The sequence below is a fragment of the Syngnathoides biaculeatus genome, chromosome 13 (assembly GCF_019802595.1).
Source record: "Syngnathoides biaculeatus isolate LvHL_M chromosome 13, ASM1980259v1, whole genome shotgun sequence".
Taxonomy (NCBI): Eukaryota; Metazoa; Chordata; class Actinopteri; order Syngnathiformes; family Syngnathidae; genus Syngnathoides; species Syngnathoides biaculeatus.
In genome coordinates this window covers 28,913,188-28,931,210 of record NC_084652.1, presented here as the reverse complement: position 1 = coordinate 28,931,210, position 18,023 = coordinate 28,913,188, and the positions used below count along the sequence as shown (strand labels likewise).

The 18,023-nt window shown below is 47.8% G+C and overlaps 2 protein-coding genes and 1 long non-coding RNA gene across 7 annotated transcripts; 2 read left to right on the top strand and 1 right to left on the bottom strand.

Annotated features, from left to right (window-relative positions):
- Positions 1-24: 24 nt before the first annotated feature.
- On the bottom strand, positions 25-12,134 carry rgs11 (regulator of G protein signaling 11). Of its 2 annotated transcripts, XM_061839812.1 has the most exons (17): positions 11,885-12,024; positions 10,506-10,602; positions 10,388-10,438; positions 9,503-9,609; positions 9,362-9,413; positions 8,637-8,695; positions 8,468-8,544; positions 8,310-8,391; positions 6,762-6,830; positions 5,697-5,720; positions 5,538-5,599; positions 5,150-5,263; positions 3,586-3,701; positions 3,427-3,514; positions 3,207-3,345; positions 1,958-2,040; positions 25-1,195 (listed from the first exon to the last, which is right to left on the bottom strand). In XM_061839812.1, exons 1-17 carry the CDS (start codon positions 11,945-11,947, stop codon positions 1,075-1,077), a joined length of 1,404 nt encoding a protein of 467 aa, XP_061695796.1. In that variant the 5' UTR covers positions 11,948-12,024; the 3' UTR covers positions 25-1,074. The 2 variants fall into 2 exon arrangements, with proteins under 2 accessions (XP_061695796.1, XP_061695795.1); XM_061839811.1 differs by lacking the exons at positions 25-1,195; positions 1,958-2,040; positions 10,388-10,438; positions 10,506-10,602 and having other exon boundaries at positions 2,796-3,345; positions 3,586-3,704; positions 11,885-12,134.
- LOC133511147 (uncharacterized) lies at positions 3,235-9,510 on the top strand. The gene is made up of 3 exons (XR_009797806.1): positions 3,235-3,374; positions 3,490-3,604; positions 9,314-9,510. It is a non-coding gene; the product is annotated as an uncharacterized LOC133511147 (long non-coding RNA).
- On the top strand, positions 12,022-16,688 carry ints15 (integrator complex subunit 15). Of its 4 annotated transcripts, none has more exons than XM_061839809.1 (8): positions 12,022-12,149; positions 12,975-13,175; positions 13,243-13,464; positions 13,790-13,955; positions 14,510-14,787; positions 14,968-15,205; positions 15,373-15,412; positions 16,246-16,688. In XM_061839809.1, exons 2-8 carry the CDS (start codon positions 12,981-12,983, stop codon positions 16,475-16,477), a joined length of 1,371 nt encoding a protein of 456 aa, XP_061695793.1. In that variant the 5' UTR covers positions 12,022-12,149; positions 12,975-12,980; the 3' UTR covers positions 16,478-16,688. The 4 variants fall into 4 exon arrangements, with proteins under 4 accessions (XP_061695793.1, XP_061695791.1, XP_061695794.1 ...); XM_061839807.1 differs by lacking the exon at positions 12,022-12,149 and adding an exon at positions 12,307-12,426; XM_061839810.1 differs by lacking the exon at positions 12,022-12,149 and adding an exon at positions 12,435-12,669.
- The last annotated feature ends 1,335 nt before the right edge of the window (positions 16,689-18,023 follow it).

Genomic DNA, 18,023 nt, shown 5'->3' with positions numbered 1-18,023 from the left:
CACTTTTCACTAAACGCCGATTGAGTGTCTTCAACTGTCTAACGTGCATGTTGTCGGAATATAAAAAGAAGCCAAAACCTAACATTTGGGCAAAATAATGAGAAACAAGAAGAGCACGGAACCATTAGTTAGCATGCTTTAACTTTTAACTTGTTACAGATTTAATCGCATAATCAAGGAATGCAGAACACGATCCAGCACATGCAGTTTTTAAACAAAAAATTGGGATTCAAACATGCTCAAGCAAAGTTAAAATTGGACGCAATCGCCAGTTTCCGTGCGGAAAGAAAAAAATACCAAACTTAATGATCAAAAATACACGGGACAAACTGATTGTATTATCTCTATTGCTGATTTTTATTTTTTAAGGAGGAAACTTTGTGAATCCGGAGTTGGATCTCAAGAACAAAATCAACATGGAAAGAATATAGTCACTAAAACAGCAGCAGGATGTTGCCATGGCGCTGAAAGCTGGTTATGTTCATTTATTGTATTAAAGCAATATTTGAGGCTACTCGGGTGTGCGCATCAACAGCTACGTGGGCCAGAAAGCGGCCGGCTACGTGTCACAGTTCTACTGTGCGTGTTCTGTTCTCATAGAGCGGAAAGCTTGGGTTTTAAGTGCAGGCGCAGGATATTTAGACCTCACAACGTCGACATTTTGGAAGATGGTGAAGACATTTTTCAAGGCTGACAGAAGAAGCTGCAATCCACTCAGGCCATAGCCTTGTTAAATGTAAAAGTATTGCTTTGGCGCCATCTTGTGGCGTATGAAGACCGTTATTGACGTGTGGCCCACGGCCCTTTGACAAAAGTAGTGCTTTGCTGCCATCTTGCGGCATCCGCAGGCAATCAAACCTTTTCCTTACGATGCTTCATTTCAGCTCCGCATACGTTCCTGTTTTATTTAACATTTGGATCGTGCAACAAATGCGGACTCCCACACGAAAAGCGACCGCAGATCACGAGGGAAAGTTGAGGAGTCGAAAAAGAAGTGCGGGATAAAACCGGAAGCGGCGGTCAGAACTGAGAAAGTTGAACGGCGTGCGATGTTATCGTTGTTTTCGTCTGGCATCAGACGGCCCCAGAACTGGTTCCTGGCTGCTCGGACCCTTTAAGGAGTTTTCCTTCCTGGGCGGCGGCCTTGGCGGGCGAAGGGCTCGAGTGCCGTTGTCTCCTCATGAAGGGGAACACGCTGAAGAGGGGAAGACGCGAGAAGGCAATCAATAAATGTGCAAAAAAAAAAATGGGGAGACGCGTGCGAGGTTTCACCTTTTCTTCGTCTCCTGTGGAATAACAGCCCGGGCCAGCATGTTCTTGTAAAGGTCAGATTTAAGATATCTGGGATAAGAGTCCTAGACACACACACACACACACACACTTAGGCAAAACCATAAAAATCTCAGCTAAAAATGTCAAGATTTCTGATTATACACGTTTAAGATTCAGAGTGGTGTCCATCAGGGTTCCGTTGGAGGTCCACTCCTCTTGTGCTCAATTTATAGCACATAAGAAGGAAGATTAAGAAGTCCTTTGCGGCATAACGGGGCTGGCTGATGTTAATCCCAAAATATTCATACGCTGTCCAATTTTTCATTGAAATGATGAAACGAGTGAAATAAACTTGTTGGAGCCGCAGGCGACGCGGTTAAGTGGCAAAAGACTCCGCCTACTTTTGTGACAGAGTGGAGTTTAAAGATATATCTATAGAAACAACCACCGTTTTCATTATTTAGTTACTTGTTGACTGAAAATGTGACGTGTAAAATTATTCAGACTCTTTCACTGTGCGGTCTTCTAACTTTATGCTGCGATTTATTTGAACTCTGCTGAAGTTGCAAGAACTCAACAGAGTGCAAAACAATCTAAGATGAGATGTGCGATCTGAATACTTTTCTAAAGTGAAAAGCAATTAACAACAAAAAAAAAAAATGGGGAGACGCGTGCGAGGTTTCACCTTTTCTTCGTCTCCTGTGGAATAACAGCCCGGGCCAGCATGTTCTTGTAAAGGTCAGATTTAAGATATCTGGGATAAGAGTCCTAGACACACACACACACACACTTAGGCAAAACCATAAAAATCTCAGCTAAAAATGTCAAGATTTCTGATTATACACGTTTAAGATTCAGAGTGGTGTCCATCAGGGTTCCGTTGGAGGTCCACTCCTCTTGTGCTCAATTTATAGCACATAAGAAGGAAGATTAAGAAGTCCTTTGCGGCATAACGGGGCTGGCTGATGTTAATCCCAAAATATTCATACGCTGTCCAATTTTTCATTGAAATGATGAAACGAGTGAAATAAACTTGTTGGAGCCGCAGGCGACGCGGTTAAGTGGCAAAAGACTCCGCCTACTTTTGTGACAGAGTGGAGTTTAAAGATATATCTATAGAAACAACCACCGTTTTCATTATTTAGTTACTTGTTGACTGAAAATGTGACGTGTAAAATTATTCAGACTCTTTCACTGTGCGGTCTTCTAACTTTATGCTGCGATTTATTTGAACTCTGCTGAAGTTGCAAGAACTCAACAGAGTGCAAAACAATCTAAGATGAGATGTGCGATCTGAATACTTTTCTAAAGTGAAAAGCAATTAACAAAAAAAAAAAAAAAAAATGAAACCAACATTTCTGTTGAAAATGTCGTAAGGAAGGCTTGGCCTGCTGCCAAGAGGGGCGTGGCCAGGCCGCTGCTCTGGGCGGTGACGCCTAATCAGCGCTCACAGCTGTTTCACATTGGGACTGCAATTACACCGGCATTTAACTTGCCAGTTCGCTGCCCGTGGGATTCGCCGCTTCTACGCGTAACTCTCGTGTCACAGTGATTGTGCGCCCTTTGGCTTGTTCCTGTCCTGTTGCGTTGTTAGTTAGCACCATAGTCATGGGACCTTGCTGCACGTCTTTTGGATCCCGCCTCGCCGAGCGTTTCTGTACCTAAACTACATTGAACATTATGTCTCTGCCTCAAAGTCCTGCATTTGGGGCCGCCCCCGTACCGGAGGTTCGTGACGGAATAAAAAAAAAAAAAAATCAAAGTCTGGATCATTTTGTGCTTACATGTATCTTCACAGGACAGGAATGATTTAAAAAAAAAACTATGTATTTTTTTGCTTTTTTAAATACATATTGGTTTTCATAGTTTACTTCCCTATCAATTTAACAAAAATGTGCGGTAATATAAGAGGAGATCGAACAGGCCATCAAAACCTTCTTCATGAGGAAGTAGATGTGCATTTGCGCGTCGTCCATGACGAAGCGATGCGGACGCCGGATTCCCTCCAAGGTCTTGCTCATGGTCTTGCTGTCAACATTCACCCAGCGTGCGGCGCCCGGCGCCAAGAAGTTTCTGTTGCACGTTCGGTCGGTACAAAAAAGGTAAGCGTGACGGTGGGGTTTAGTGTGGCCGCCGACGTGCGTCTGCTCTTACTTGTAGATTTCCTCCACCTTCTCGACGATCTTGGAACTTTCTCCGTGTCTGACGTCTTCACAGGCCTCCCAGAAACACAAATTCTCCGCTGGCGCGAGAGAGAAATTGTCAGGAGCGAAAGGAGGCGACGGCAAACGCGCTTCAAGTGTGGGATCGTACCACTGAATTCTTTTTCCAGGTAGGTCATGAATTCGCGCCTGCCCATGGTGTCGACGAGAAGCGCCATGAAGCTGAAGCCCCAACGTTCCACTCGGAGGCGCGTTGGGGTGGGCGCTCTCCTCGCAGGGACAAAACATCCGTTGTTAATGAGCGCGCTCGGCTTCTATTGTGTGCGACCGACGCCAAAGATGTATGCTACAATTTTTGCTCATTTAATGTACTTGATACCACGGTGAGAATGAGCGATTCAGTGTTCTGACGATCGTGGCTTCATTTGGGACCTGCCTGAATGGCTTTCGTCAACGACTGCTTAAAAAAAGAGTCAAAATTCGACCGTTTGAGTCTTCGTGGACCTGAAAGTTTGCGTTAGTAATTTTTCATGTTGTGAGAAAATTGTCATGAGCGGGGCGTGGCCGGGCCACTGCTCTGGGCGGATGCCACCTCTGGGCCCAGTCACAGCTGTTTCGCATTTAGGTCTGGATTTGCCAGGTCGTTGCGTCGGATGCTCCACTATTGTGCGTGAGTCTCGTGTCGAGCTATCCTTGTCACAGCAGCTCTGTGCCCTTTTAGTTTGTCCACGTCTTGTTAAGTTTCTTAGTTTGTTGTTTGTATCGCTCCTTTTAGTCAAATGTTTTTGTGCCTTTGCCTTGTTGGACTGCTACACCGTGTATGACCCTGGCTTGGAATAAAACCACGCTCGATACCATGCCCTCGTTTCGGAGTCCCGCATTTGGGTCCGCCCCCGTTCCGCTGGTTCATGAAGCGTAAAACGTCATTTTTAGCTTCAAATACTCCTCGGGAGTCTTGATGCTCTTTGCACTGGACTATTGCTCTGAGACATTCGGAAAAAAAAAAAAAAAAAATGTTGTCTGTTCTTCCTACTCAACGTGTCGTTACTAAGGTGGCTCCAACTTGTACCTTGTTTAAATTCAGTACAAGGCCAGTAACGCTGATTCAGATTTCGAGACGAAACGGCGCAAATAAAGCAGAGTGCCTGATGATTCCCCCGACAAAGCTGGTCTTGGTCCTGTTTGATACGGCTGCTGGATCTCATCCGTCAGTTTTACGTGCGCCCCGGAATTGACTGTTGGCCAGTCCAGGGTGAGCGCAGCCCGCCGGCCAAAGTCGCCAGCGTGGCTAACTGGAGCCAATCTGATTACCTGCAGATGCGATTTGGATTTGTTTAGGGGCGGCACGGTGGCTCAGCGGGAAAGCGTTCACAGTTCTGCGGTTCTGGGTTCAATCCTCGACCCGCCTGTCTGGAGTTTTCACGTTCTCCCCATGCCCGTGGGGGGTTTCTCCAGGCAACCCGGTTTTAATCCCAGGTTCCAAAAACTTGCAACATTAATTGGACCCTCGAAATTGCCCGTAGGTGTGATTGTGTGCGCGGCTGTCGGTTAGCTCTATGTGCCCTGCGATTGGCCGGCGACCGGTTCAGGGTGTGCCCCGTCGACAGCTGGGATAGACTCCAGCGCTCCCCGTGACCCTTGTGAGGATAAGCAGCCTTTTGATTGTCGTACGTTGAGCCACATCGTGTGTGGAGTGTGTGCGTGCGTTGTCTCACATATCTGCATTCATGGTCCAAAGCGCGACGTCGTCGGAGATCCACGGATTACTGGGAAGACAACCTCGCATAATGGGATCGTGGTTCTGGTACTGCTCACTGAATTTCAAAAAACTGCTCATAGACAGACACGCACACACGCGGTATTGCAGTATTAGTGCTTGAGATGACGGGAGTTAATGGCCACTAATTCCAACTCGCCCCAGGAAGCGGCCATTAGTGGCTCTTCCTGCGAGCGCGTTAAGCCTCGTGTCTATTTGTGTGGAGGCGAAGGAGCCACGTTGCGTTCGGACGTCCATTCCGCCACGTCGGGATTTGGGTCTGCCTCCTACTTTATTTTATTTTATTTTTTTTTTTAAATAAATTATCATTACGTGTCAATACACACCCTTCCAGGCAGATGGACGACTTGACGCGGTTTCTCCCCAAAGCCCTTTTGCACGTTTCGATCTGTCCCAAACACAAACATGAAGCGTATCGGGAAAAAATACATAACTATGTACCTTTTTTAAATACTCTTCGGCAAGACTGCGGAAACGCTGTTTACCTCTCTTTTGTAGTAGTCGCTGTTCTAGATCTGTTCAAGACAAAATACAAGTGACAGTGCGGAAAACAATTAATGCTATAAATGCATTTTCTTGTATTTAAGTGAAATTGTTCATATCCTTGGGAAGATGACTTCAGAGATGTAAATTTGGTGACAATTATGTTACCATTATGAAAATGTATTCTTAGTGAAACTATTTGAATTATTTTCTCAAAGTTATGGAACGAGTTACACTTGGATGAATTAATTTTGAATGGATGCATCAACAGTACCTTTGCATGCAAAAAAAAAAAAAGTGGATTCAAACCATAAATCATCATTTTGGAGTGAACCGCAAGCTCTTTTTATACAAAACAAAATCAAATGTGATTGTTGCATTCTGTGTTGAGCACATGGGAAAATCAGGATTGGCATACAATGTTGACCTAATGACAAAAAACATCAATTTTGACATTATATGATGACCCGGATAAGTGAATATTCCATAAAATGTCCAAAATTATAAAAGACAGCATTGTTCAAGTTGTTGCTCTTTTATCTTCAAAAATGGAAGTATAAGAGCGTTTTTTTTTTTTTTTTTTGGTTTTTGTTTTTTTTTTTCCCCCCAAAATCTTAATCTGCTGCTTCAAGGTCATAAAAATATGCCACAATTGAGATGAAAGTTGAATGACACGTGACCATCGAGAGCCAATCGCAAGCGTCTGCTTTACCAGAAGGAAGTGAACTTTTATTATTCTTCAAATGTGACTAACATTGGAAGGTCGTGGAAGCATCTGTCATTTCATTATATTTTCTCCTCGTGATGTCATCTTATAAACAGCATTTACTTCCCAACACATTGAAATGTATATCTATATTTACAAAAATATCAATTTGAAACAGGTAGTTGAATTTAAATCCCGTCTGAAAAGTTGAATGCGAATGAAAGTGTCATGCAATTCATTTGAAAACTTACTTTGAAAGGATGCCCGCAGCCCAAAAAGAAAAAAACCAAAAAGATTGTTACATTTGAGACACACGTATTCAACAATGTGCGTGAAAATATTCCGTGAGGCCTTCACTGACCAGCGGGACTCGTGGATTGCAGTCGTTGGGCCTTTCCGGGCCCGCGTCGAGCACGTTAAGCACCCCGGGCTGAAAGAAAGAAAGCAAGCAAGCAAGCAAGCAGATTTGATGGCGTGAGAGCGAGCACTTAGGCCGCTCGGCGCTGGGAGCTTTTTCCACGCCACCGGCTCGGACTTCTTCTTCCCGAGTTTGCCTTTTCATCCTGCCCGTGTACTCGTGTCTAATTCATAAAGGCAAGACAAGATGGAGGCGCCCGTCCTCCCTCAGCTTCCTTTTCTTTTTCCACATTTGCAGGAAGTCGCCGTCGCCACGTGCCGCGTTTCCCCCCCCCCCCCCTTTTGAATTCCTCGAAATCAAATGACAAAGCCGAATATGACGTCCGTCGTGATGCATTTTGTTTGCTTTTGGGTACCCCCCCCCCCCCCCCCCCCCGCGCGCGCGCGCTCCTCTGCGGCTGTCAGCGGAAGCTTTTATGGGACGGGTTGAATATTTCATGCGGCAGGCGGCAGGCATCGGAGCCGAACACTGCGGCGTCCGCAGACTATTCGCCGCATAAGGTTGGCGGCGGCGGCTCACAACGTAGCGTGAGGGAAAACTCCAAAAACGATTTTTCAAAATGTTCCGTGGTACGCATGCACGTCTGTTTCATTTCCACGTGAGACTCGAATGACCCTGGAGAAATCGAACAAGTTGTACTTGAAGAGTTTGGCTCAGAATTACCAAAAAAAAAAGACGGCCACTCCTCTGGGCGGTGACGCCTGTCAGCCGTTTCACATTGGGACTGTAATTGGACGCCCGTTTAACTTGGAGTTTTTGTCACTTTTGCCAGTTCGTTGCCTTGCGTTAGTGAGTTGCTTTCACTGCCTGTGGGACTCTCTGCTCTACGTGTGAGTTGGAGTAACCCTAGTCACAGCGATTTTTGTGCCCTTTTGTTTGTTCCTGTCGTGTTGCATGTCTTTTGGATCCCGCCCAGCCGAGCGTTTCTGGACCGCTACACCGTGTATAACCCAGTTTCCGGAATAATCCGCATTGAACATTATGCCTCCGCCTCGAAGTCCTCCATTTGGGTCCGCCCCCGGTACCAGAGGTTCGTGACGAAAGACTTTAATGTACTTGGCTTTTTCTTTGGCTTCTTACGCATTTCTATTCGCGGTGGCAGACGGAATCACGCAACTCACACTGTACTTTCCGTCCTGGCTGCTTCGTACAAAACGTCGAACAGAAACGGAATCAAGTTGTGGTGAACCTCTTTTTGACGTCACTCACCTCACGTGCAGTTACCGTCGTCTTTTATCAAAGGTGACACAACGATGTGTTTTTGTTTTTAATCTACTGTACAGTGGTTAACTTTGTTTTACACTTGTAATGCAGTTATGAATGTTAAAGTATGATCAATATTTCCACGATCGACCTTGCAATCTTTGCAAAGGCGGGATTTGAGGGTCGCTTTAGCGCATCCCAGAAAGAATTGTGTGGGTTTTATTTCAATGGGGCTATGATTATTATGATGATCAATTATCAGGGATAGGGGGTCCGCAGCCAACATACCGGGGGTCTGTTGACGAGCCAGTAAGCCTGCTCCTGACACTCCAGAACGATGCGGTCAGCCTTGCGCCGCTGTTTGGACGCCCTAAACAACGACGTACATTTGTGAGGTCTTGCGCGTGCGTGCGTGCATATGTTTTGACGATTGTGTGTGCGTGCACCTGAGTTGCTCCCTGGCTTGCATGACCACAAAGTCCCAAGTGTGGTTGATCCGCTTGTGCAGCAGAGCGTAGCGCTCCTGAAAAGGCCGACGCAACCGCTGAATCCCCCAAATTCACCGCCGCCGCGATTCTTTTCCGCCGATAATCCCACAAAGCGTTTCCGTGTTACCTTTTCGTATTCCATCAGCTGTCCTTGTTTTCTGATGTTCTTTTTGGCCAAGTAGATCGCTGATGGCAGAAAATGATACAAATGTGACAAGATTCAAATGCGCCTCGTCAAAGTTGTCGCGGCTTAATATCCATCCGTCCATTTTCTTTCGCCGCTTATCCTCACGAGGGTGGCGGGGAGCGCCGCGGCCTATCCCGGCTGTCAACGGGCAGGAGGCGGGGTTACGCCCTGAACCGGTCGCCGGCCAATCGCAGGGCACATTGAGACAAAAAGCCGCACTCGCGATCACACCTACGGGCAATTTAGAGTCTCCAATTAATGTTGCATGTTTTTGGGGTGTGGGAGGAAACCGGGAGCGCCCACCTGGAGAAAAGCCACACTCGCAGGCACGGGGGAGAACATCGACACAGGCGGGGCCGGGATCCAACCCGGGTCCTCAGAACTGTGAGGCCATCTGAGCCACCGTGTGTGTGTCCCCCCCCCCCCCCCCCCCCCCCCCCGCACAGCTTAATAGCAAATATTGTTAGCCTGCAATTTCCGTAGAGGGGTAATGAACTCCTGAAAAAATATCAAATTTGAGTCGGCCACTGTCGTTGCAAAAACGCTTGTCATGAAAGATATCAACAAATCTTTTGAGATTTCAACTTATTTATATCTTTATATCATTTAATATCGAGTCAGGGTCATCAGCCCTGGCCACCGTCTAGATTTGAGTTTGGGCTCACCGTAGTCCAGCTCCGAGGCAGGCCACCGGGTGCTGGTCCAGAAGTAAGGGGTCTGCAGATGACAAGATGTCCCAAGTCTTGATTGGAGGTTCATCCAATTCCGGTTTTGGGCGGAGCAAAGCGTGGAGAGTTTTTGGATACCTGGAAGCGGTAGGCGGAGTCATCGGGACGCAGCACCAACAGGCGGGGCTCCTTGAGAGGGTAAACGTAGCCGAAGCCCACCAGCATGGCGCCGAGGTGCAAAGCCTCTGCGGGGGAGTCACAAAACGGCGCAATCTTCATCCTACGTGCTCAACAACATCTGGAAGAAGAGGAACTGACCACTCCTGCCTGAACAAAGTGTTGCGCGCACGACTCAGGATCGGCCCTGTCATCCTGCCTGTTATGTTTTCACGTCATATATTCTGAAGCCCCTGTTCTATTTTTACGTGCTTACTATGACTACAAATAAAAATAATTGAATCGGTCCGTGTCCCTGATGCCTCGTTTGTCTCGACGATCATTTTGTTGTTCTTGTTGTTGTTGTTGTTTGTTCTGCGCTCCTGCCTGCCTCTAATTGAGTTCAGGAAGCGTCAAATCTCCGCCGGGAATCTTGATCAAGTCGAGTTAATCAAACTTGCGTCCTCTGGGGTCGGCCTTCCTGTTTACTGCAAACGCAAGCGCACGACACGCAAACGTGAGCGCCGCGGACGACAATACTGTGAATTTGTGCTATTTTTAGGGGGTTCCGAAAAGTCATTGACACCCGTAACAACAACAATGTTGTTAATATGTCTATAAAGATTTTCCCCCTACTAGACAAGACTACTGTAATTCCCGACTGAATGAAGCTCCGTTCAGTATGCAGTCGTCGTTTGACACCGAGAAGATTTGGTATATTAGACAGTGCTGAACACAAAAACAGCAAATAGGTGAGCTTTTTTGTTTGTTTGTTTACGTTGAAGTTTACGTTGCCCCAAAAATCTGCGGGTAGCCAACTTGGCAAATGGTGAACGATGAATGCGCAGCGCAACTGTGAGTCCTCACCGTCTTGGCACACGTTGTATTTGTGAACGAGCCACTCGATGACGTCGCGGCCTGCGGACGGAAAAGCGCTTTGTGAGGCACGCGGCCGATTCGCCGTCTCCAAAACGCACGAGCGCACCTGTCATGGCGTGCGGGATGACGGTGATGAGCAGCCTCTGGTTCCGCATCTTCACGCCCATGTCCGGGTCCTGCATGGCAACGATGACTTTCTCCATCTGGAAGCCAAGGCACACGCGCACGCACACTTGACGACACTACGCTGAGAAATAATGACTTCCTTTTCGGTTGCGCATGACGGGAATGTGTCATTTGACTCTTTTTCTTTGTAACTATCCATCCATCAATGAGCCGCTTATCCTCACTAGGGTGGTTGGAGGGCTTGAGCCTATCCCGGCGTCCGATGAATGCATATTTTGGGGATGTGGGAGGAAAGCGGCGTGCCCGGAGAAAAGCCACGCAGGCACGGGGATTTCAACCCGGGTCCCCAGAACTGCAAGGCTGATTCTCTTACCAGTTGCTCCACTGTGCCCACTCCCATTATAAACCCTTTTCATCATGGGGGGGGGGGCAATGTCCATCAAGAGGTACACAGGCAAAATGTTGCACCCCTTTTATGACTCGTTTTGAACGGAACAAGGTTTTAACGGCATTGGGGTCAGCCAAGGTCAGTACAGTCCAGTATCGTTCCAGGGGTCATGTCGCGTCCTCGCTCCCTAAATCCAGCGCCGCAACATGCAGGTGCAGAAGAAGAAGCAAGAAAATCATGAGAATAACGGCGATGTGGCTTGCGTTCCGATTATCCGGCTCGACGATGACGGTCTTGTGACGTGTACAGTCGAGACCTACTCGTGTCTACGGACTGCAAATAATCACGTTTGGCCTGCAGGACGCATCAGAGATGACCGCTGGATCTTTGCGGCTGTCGGTTGCATTCATAACGGGCAAATTCATCCCGTCTGTGGAAATGATTCCCATCCACTTTCCCTTTTCGCCATCTGGTGACCTCCTCGGACCTCAGCGAGCTTAAATCAGCACATTCAAACGAACGCTTGCGTTCTCTCTTCGCTCACGCTCATTTTATATTTGTTTTGTCGTCTTCAAATATAAACGTGCATATCTGAAAGAAGTAAAGTGGATTGTTTTCATTGATGACAGCCCAACCGATGCCCTGTTTGGTGTTGTGCGTGAAACAATAGTTTTGACATGGTAACGTTTTTTTTTTTTTTGCTTTCACATTACGTTATATTTTGCAACTTTTTTTTCCCAACAAAATACAGCAAAATATACGATTTCTGGCAAATGAAAAGAAAGCTTTTCATCCAGAAGTGATCTTGAGGTAGGCCTGCTGCAGCTTCAGTGAATATTTACGATTGAAAAGTTCCGACCGCTACCTCAAACCTCGTCTGGGGACAAAATTCTTTCGCACGCATCTGGATCTAGTGATCATGATTTTGCAGGTCGGAGGACTCTCACTCAAGAGTAAAATAAATCAATTACCTTCCGAAAGCATGACATTTGTTCCCGGTGGCAGCCTCCTCGAGCCAGGGCGTTGATGGTCATGTTGCGATCCGCCTGGGATGGCACCGCTCAGTGGATGTGAAGTGGATGCGGGGACGCGCACGGCGGCGGGCACGCTTCCCTCTGACATCGCGCGCGCCCAGGTGGCAAGAAGAGTGCGAGTGCGTCGTTCATTTATTGGAGGATGGGACCGAAATTCAGTCGTGTGCCGGGGGCAGCATGTGTTCATCCACGCTACTAAAAAGTATGCAAAACACTTTCATATTTCCCACCATTCTGAAATATTGTGGTTAATTTACTCTTGTGAATGTTAGTGGGATGAATTATTACACGATACGACAACTCAAACAGCATTTGTTGGTGTTTATATGTCCCGATGGTAGACATTACCGCCGAGGGCAGGCAAACTCGTAACTTTGGACCCACTGAGGCTTCCGTAGTACCCGGAAGTAGCCACCGGCAACGGTTACTTTTCTTCCCATCATTCGTTTATTTCACAAATTTTGCGAGTCCCATCCGAGGTAAGACCTCATATCAGTGCACTTAATATTTGTTTCACTGCTATGCCAGCAATTACTGCGCAGGTTGTTTCTGTGTAGCGTGAAACGGTGACGTTAGCTTGACTTGCTAACATTAGCATGAGCGACTCGTAGGGGGTCCCTGCGAAAGTGTGACTCAGTACTTGGCAATTGCCGAACTTTAATTCTAAATCGGAAAACTCTGGGGAAATTTCATACTCGGAAGAATACGACCTCCAAGTCTGTGTGAGTGTTATTCTGTGCCCTGGCGACCGGTTCAGGGTCGTTCGAAGTGATGTGGGCGACCCCTATGAGGATAAGCGGCTTGGGAAATGCGTGGATAGGTGGGCTTTAACTGTTAATCGTCCAAGATATATACGGCTAAAGAAGACACTCTTATTTAACTTGAAATGTCAACCGCAATCGACCTCATTTCATGTCGTTCATAATCCTCAAATCTCTCTGACGTGAACGTTGTGAGCGTCAAGTCCAAGTCGATCCTACTAAAAATGTGACATTGACGTTGGGAATTGAATTGGTGCGTCCATCAGGTAGCGATGGGGGACATCCGTCAGTCCTTGTTGCCTCGCGATGTGCTGAGCGCCGCCAAGGAGCTGCTGTACCACTTGGACATCTACATCAGTAACCTGGTCCAATCGGGGAGGCAACCGCCCCAGGTGGACACCAAAACCTTGGAGCTGGTCGAGGAGTTCATCATGCACGCACCCAAGGACAGAAGCGCATTGACCAGGGTAAGTCCGGCGTGACGGCCCAACGTTGCAATGTTCCCATCATCCGTCATCGCCGTTTCTCTCTCAGAGGATGAGCGCACTTCAGGAGCTTCAACTTCTGGAGATCATGTGCAGCTGTTTCCAGGAGCAGAGCCGGGATAGCGTTCGGCAGCTCATGTTCTCCACCCTCTTCAGCCTCCAAGGGAACCAGGCGGACGAGAGTCGCATGGCGCTGCTGGGCAAACTGGTTTCCATGGCCGTTGCCGTCGGCAGAGCTCCCATCTTGGAATGTGCCGCCACCTGGCTGCAGGTGGGCGTTTTGCAACACCGACTCACTTTTGCCAGTCCTCGCGTAAGCTTGGAACGAGCGAATATTTTTAGAATCAATTTTTTTTTTTTTTTTCTTTTGGTGAGGGGTGGCGCCCGCTTCTTCAGCCTTTCTGTTCGTTCTCGCAGTGAACTTTTTAATCTGTGGTAAATGGAATGTAAATCTCTTTAGTTTATGTGGTGGGTCACATCATAAAGACTTTGTAATTTTGACAGTAAAAGTTGAAAGCCCAGCAAGTCCAATGAACTGTAACACCATTGTGTTTGGTTGAACGTCCCGATCAAACGATTCTGCGCTTGCCCGCCAGAGGACCCACCGGGCGTACTGCGTGCGGCTGGCGCAGGTGCTGGTGGACGACTACTGCGGCATGATGCCAGGCTCGGTGCCCACCTTACAGAACATTCACAGCGCCAGTCCGCGCTTCTGCTGCCAGTTCATCACTGCTGTCACCACCCTCTACGACTTCTCCTCAGGTTTTGGAAAATGCTTATGATCTTGCAAGATATTTCCTGCATTTCCTGCTATCGTGGTCGGGGGCAATTATTTTCTGCAAAAAACAAAAAAAACAAAAAAAAAAACAAACTAGCAGGTACCTGGGACCTATTAGAATAAGGCATTTGTGGGATTTTTTTTTTTTTTTTTTTTTATCTATCGGGAACAGATTAGTGAATTTAGGTTAGAATGGGTTAAGATAAAATTTGTTTTTAATAACTGTTTTTATGCAAATGGTTGCATTGTAGTAACGCACAATTAAAATACTTTAATAACGTAAAGTACTTTAGCGAGCTCGGTCGGAAAAGGGTTTAGTGGCCCCAATGGGCTGCGGAGGAGATCCTCCCCCAAGCGGAGGTCTCGGGGTCCCGCCGGAGAGACAAGCGACCCTCGGTCAGAGTCGGTGAAAGTGGCCGGGCAGTGGAAAGTTCGAGCTTCTCTGCTTTTAACGCGAAGCAGAAGAAAATGGACGGATGAAGGTCAAGTACTTCAAACCGATACAAGTCAGCTTTCTTCTTCTCCCACCCCCCCGCAGAGGAACTAATCCCTCCCGCGGAGCTGCTCCAGATGATCGTGTCGTGGATCGAAGACGACCCTCGCCTGGTCCTGGTCACCTTCCTGAACACGCCCCTTTCCGGCAGCCAGCCAATCAGCTCGCTCGACGTCACACCTCTCGGGGGGCTGGCGCGCTGGTGCGTCAAAGCCCCGCTGGGCTACGGGAGGGACACGAAGCAGGCGCCCGCAAACGGCAGCCCGGAGGGCGAGCAGCAAGTGGCGGGTCTCTTCTCGGCGCTCCATTTGAGTGTCCTGCAGGTCGGTGTCGTTGGATTCAAAGTGCAGATGAGTTTATTTTTGAAAAGGGACCGTCTGACACTCCAATAATTGTAAATGCACCACAGTTAGCTGAACGCTGTATTGATTTGTTTTTTTTTTTTGTAAATTCATCTTCCGCATGCCTGTCGTTGTCTATAATTTTCATTCTTTTTTTGACAGGTCTTCATGCTCCTACCGAACATTCTGAACGAGAAAGGCATTTTCGGTCGTCTGGCGCTGCTCCAGATGGACTCTGTGGCCTCGCTGACCTCCGACCTGTCCCGGCAACTGGACCAGGCCGACAAGCACGCTCGCGCGTCGGCCGCCGACGCGCACGCGCTGACGCAGCTCGCTCTGGACAGGCTGGCTCAGGCCCTGCAGGTCGCCATGGCCAATGGAGCCTTGCTTTGTTCCAGAGGTGCGTGTCAATCATCCGAGGAACTGCACAGCAGCAAAAGCAAAAAAAAAAAAACCAAACGTCTTTTGACGAAATTTTGCGCAGATTGCAGCGTTGCGCTTGAGAATCAAATGAAATTTTGCTGTATTGTCCTGCCACATGTTCATGATGTCGTCTTGTTCTCGCAGAGGACCTGAGAGCCATCTGTGCACGCCTCCCGCACAACAAGTAAGTCAACGTGCAATTTTATTCATGTTTGCCTTTACATTTTTCATCCGGTCATCCATGCTCCTATGTGGAGGACAAATTATTACTGCTTTTGTACGGTTTGGAGTTGGAACTTCCCCCTAAAGAGATCATCAAAATGTAGAAATAAATTAAGGCGGCACAGTGGCTCAGCTGGTAAAGCATTGGCCTCCCAGTTGTGAGGTCCTCGGGTTCAATCCCGGACCCGCCTGTGTGGAGTTTGCATGTTCTTCCCGGGCACTCCCACATCCCAAAAACATGCAACATTAATTGAAGAATCTAAATTGCCCCAAGGTGTGATCGTGAGTGCGGCTCTTTGTCTCTCTCTGTGGCCTGCGATTGGCTGGCAACCGGTTCAGGGTCTACCCCGCCTCCAGCACGTTGACAGCCGGGTTAGGCTCCAGCACTCCCGCGACCCTCGTGAGGACGAGCGGCAAAAGAAAATGGGTGGCTGGATGAATCACCGGAGCAATGGAAAATAGATGGAGAGATGTTTTCTATCACGGTGGCTGCAGTGAGCAGCCTGACCCTTTTTTTTTTGGCAGGGAGGGACCGGACTGCATCGCCAGTTGGGAAAATTTGCAAATAATTGAATTGCAACACCCCCAAATTCTTGAATAAGCGGGGATAAAAAATTCAGCCTCTTTGGGGGTTTGTTCCCCACCAAACAAAGGGGGGAAAAAAAAATAAAAACCCCAAAAGGGCGGAATGAAATCAATACAATCAACTTGAGCACCTTCATATCTGCAATGATAAAATCCAGATGAGCATTTGTCACGTAACGCTGTTCACTCTGTTGTGGTTCTGTGCGTCAGTTTGCTCCAGCTGGTGCTGTCGGGTCCCGTGATGTACTACAACAACATCCACACGCCCCCCCCTCTGGCCTTCAGCCCGCACGCGTCCCACCCGCCCATGGCCGCGCACCCCATGCACGCGCCGCACACGCCGCTGGCCCCCCATCCGTCGCCCCATCCCGCCTCCCACCCTCAGTACTCGGCCCAGCCCTTCGTGACGGGGATACCGTTTCCTTTCCGACCCGCCCACTGAAGACCACCCCCCCCCCCCCGACCCCAAAACGAAAGTCATCTTCTGTGAGTTCCCTCATTTTTGTCTATACTTGTGCATAAAACACGTGTTTGTGTGAATGATTGACTTCTTGTACAGTGTGTAAAGTATTGTAGCATTAATTAGCACATTGACTGTTGGTAGTCTTTGTGGCTAACGTGTTGCTCCAATAAATATTTTTTTAAACTTTGAATCCATTTTAGCCGTTGTGCTTCACTTTAGCCACCGGTGGTCACTATTGTTTTATTTCTAGCTGGAAAGCTTCATCTTGTTCAGCCTGACCGTGCAGTACACTTACCGGGCTACTGCATTAGGTATGCCTGCGCGGTCTCTTGAGATGTAATTCAAGCGCTCCAAACAAATGCTCAGTTTGGTGGCTTACAGGGTCCAAAATTTGGGCTGTTGAGCTCCCGGCCGGGCAAGATAAATGTGACCATTTTCTATATTTGAATGCAAATTGTTTGATTTTGAGCCACAGAAAACACGGACTGGCAATGAAACTGGCTGAAGTTAAGGAAGGGAGGAGCGAACCATTTTTGGAGGGGGATGGGGGGGGGGGAAATTGTACTTTTGTCGCCTTTCAGTCCAGTACAGTAAAAATATCTCAAATTGCAGGGGTACAGAGTTCTTCTCGGGGTGCTTCAGCATCCCCAAAAATGGGCTCCCAACTCCTGTTTACAATAACGTAACTTGTTGGCCTTGTGCGGCGGTTCCCAAACTTTTTGCAGCGCCTCGACTCCTCGCTTGCAATCATTTTTCTTTGGGAATCAACACATACCTGAACAACAGCTGGTTCAATAAATGAATCACGTTCACCACCGCTGATCACCATTCAGCTCATCATGTTATATGTTGGCCAAGTTTTGCTCCAAACTGATTCAAGCGGCGACGCAGTGTTTCGACACATGCTTGAAAGATGCTGAAAATCACGCGAGCGCTGCGAACGAGGCCTCGGAGGTCACAGCGGTGTCGACGTGTCAATAGTTGGCACCAAACGCCTTCCAATGCGTCACAATCGCTCGCCAAACGGTGGCATTTTTGATGGCTGTCGACTTATTGATACAGTATGAATCCCTCTCATTTTCAAAAAGCTAGACATGGAGGGGGGGAAAAGATAAATACCGTAATTTCCGGCCTACAGAGTGCACCGGATTATAAACCTCACACGGTACATTTGTAAAGGAAATTCCATTTGGTAGATACATAAACCCGCAGCTGTGTAAAACCGCAAGTGCCCACATTGAAACACGAGAGATTTACAAAGAAAGACAGTACACGGAAGGAGTTTTTAAAGGTTTAAAACTTTAGCTCAGTTTAACATAGCAACAACACGGTAGCACGAACAGGGCTGGTTTTAAAAAAAAAAAAAAAAACATACCGGTAAAAAAATAAACAGCCGCGGCAACTACACAGTAGCAACACGATAGGACAGCACAAACAGAGCCGCTTAAAAAAATAAACATACCAAAATCACTGAGACGTGGCGGTAACGCAGCAGAAATACGCTAGCACGGCGCTAACAGGGGCG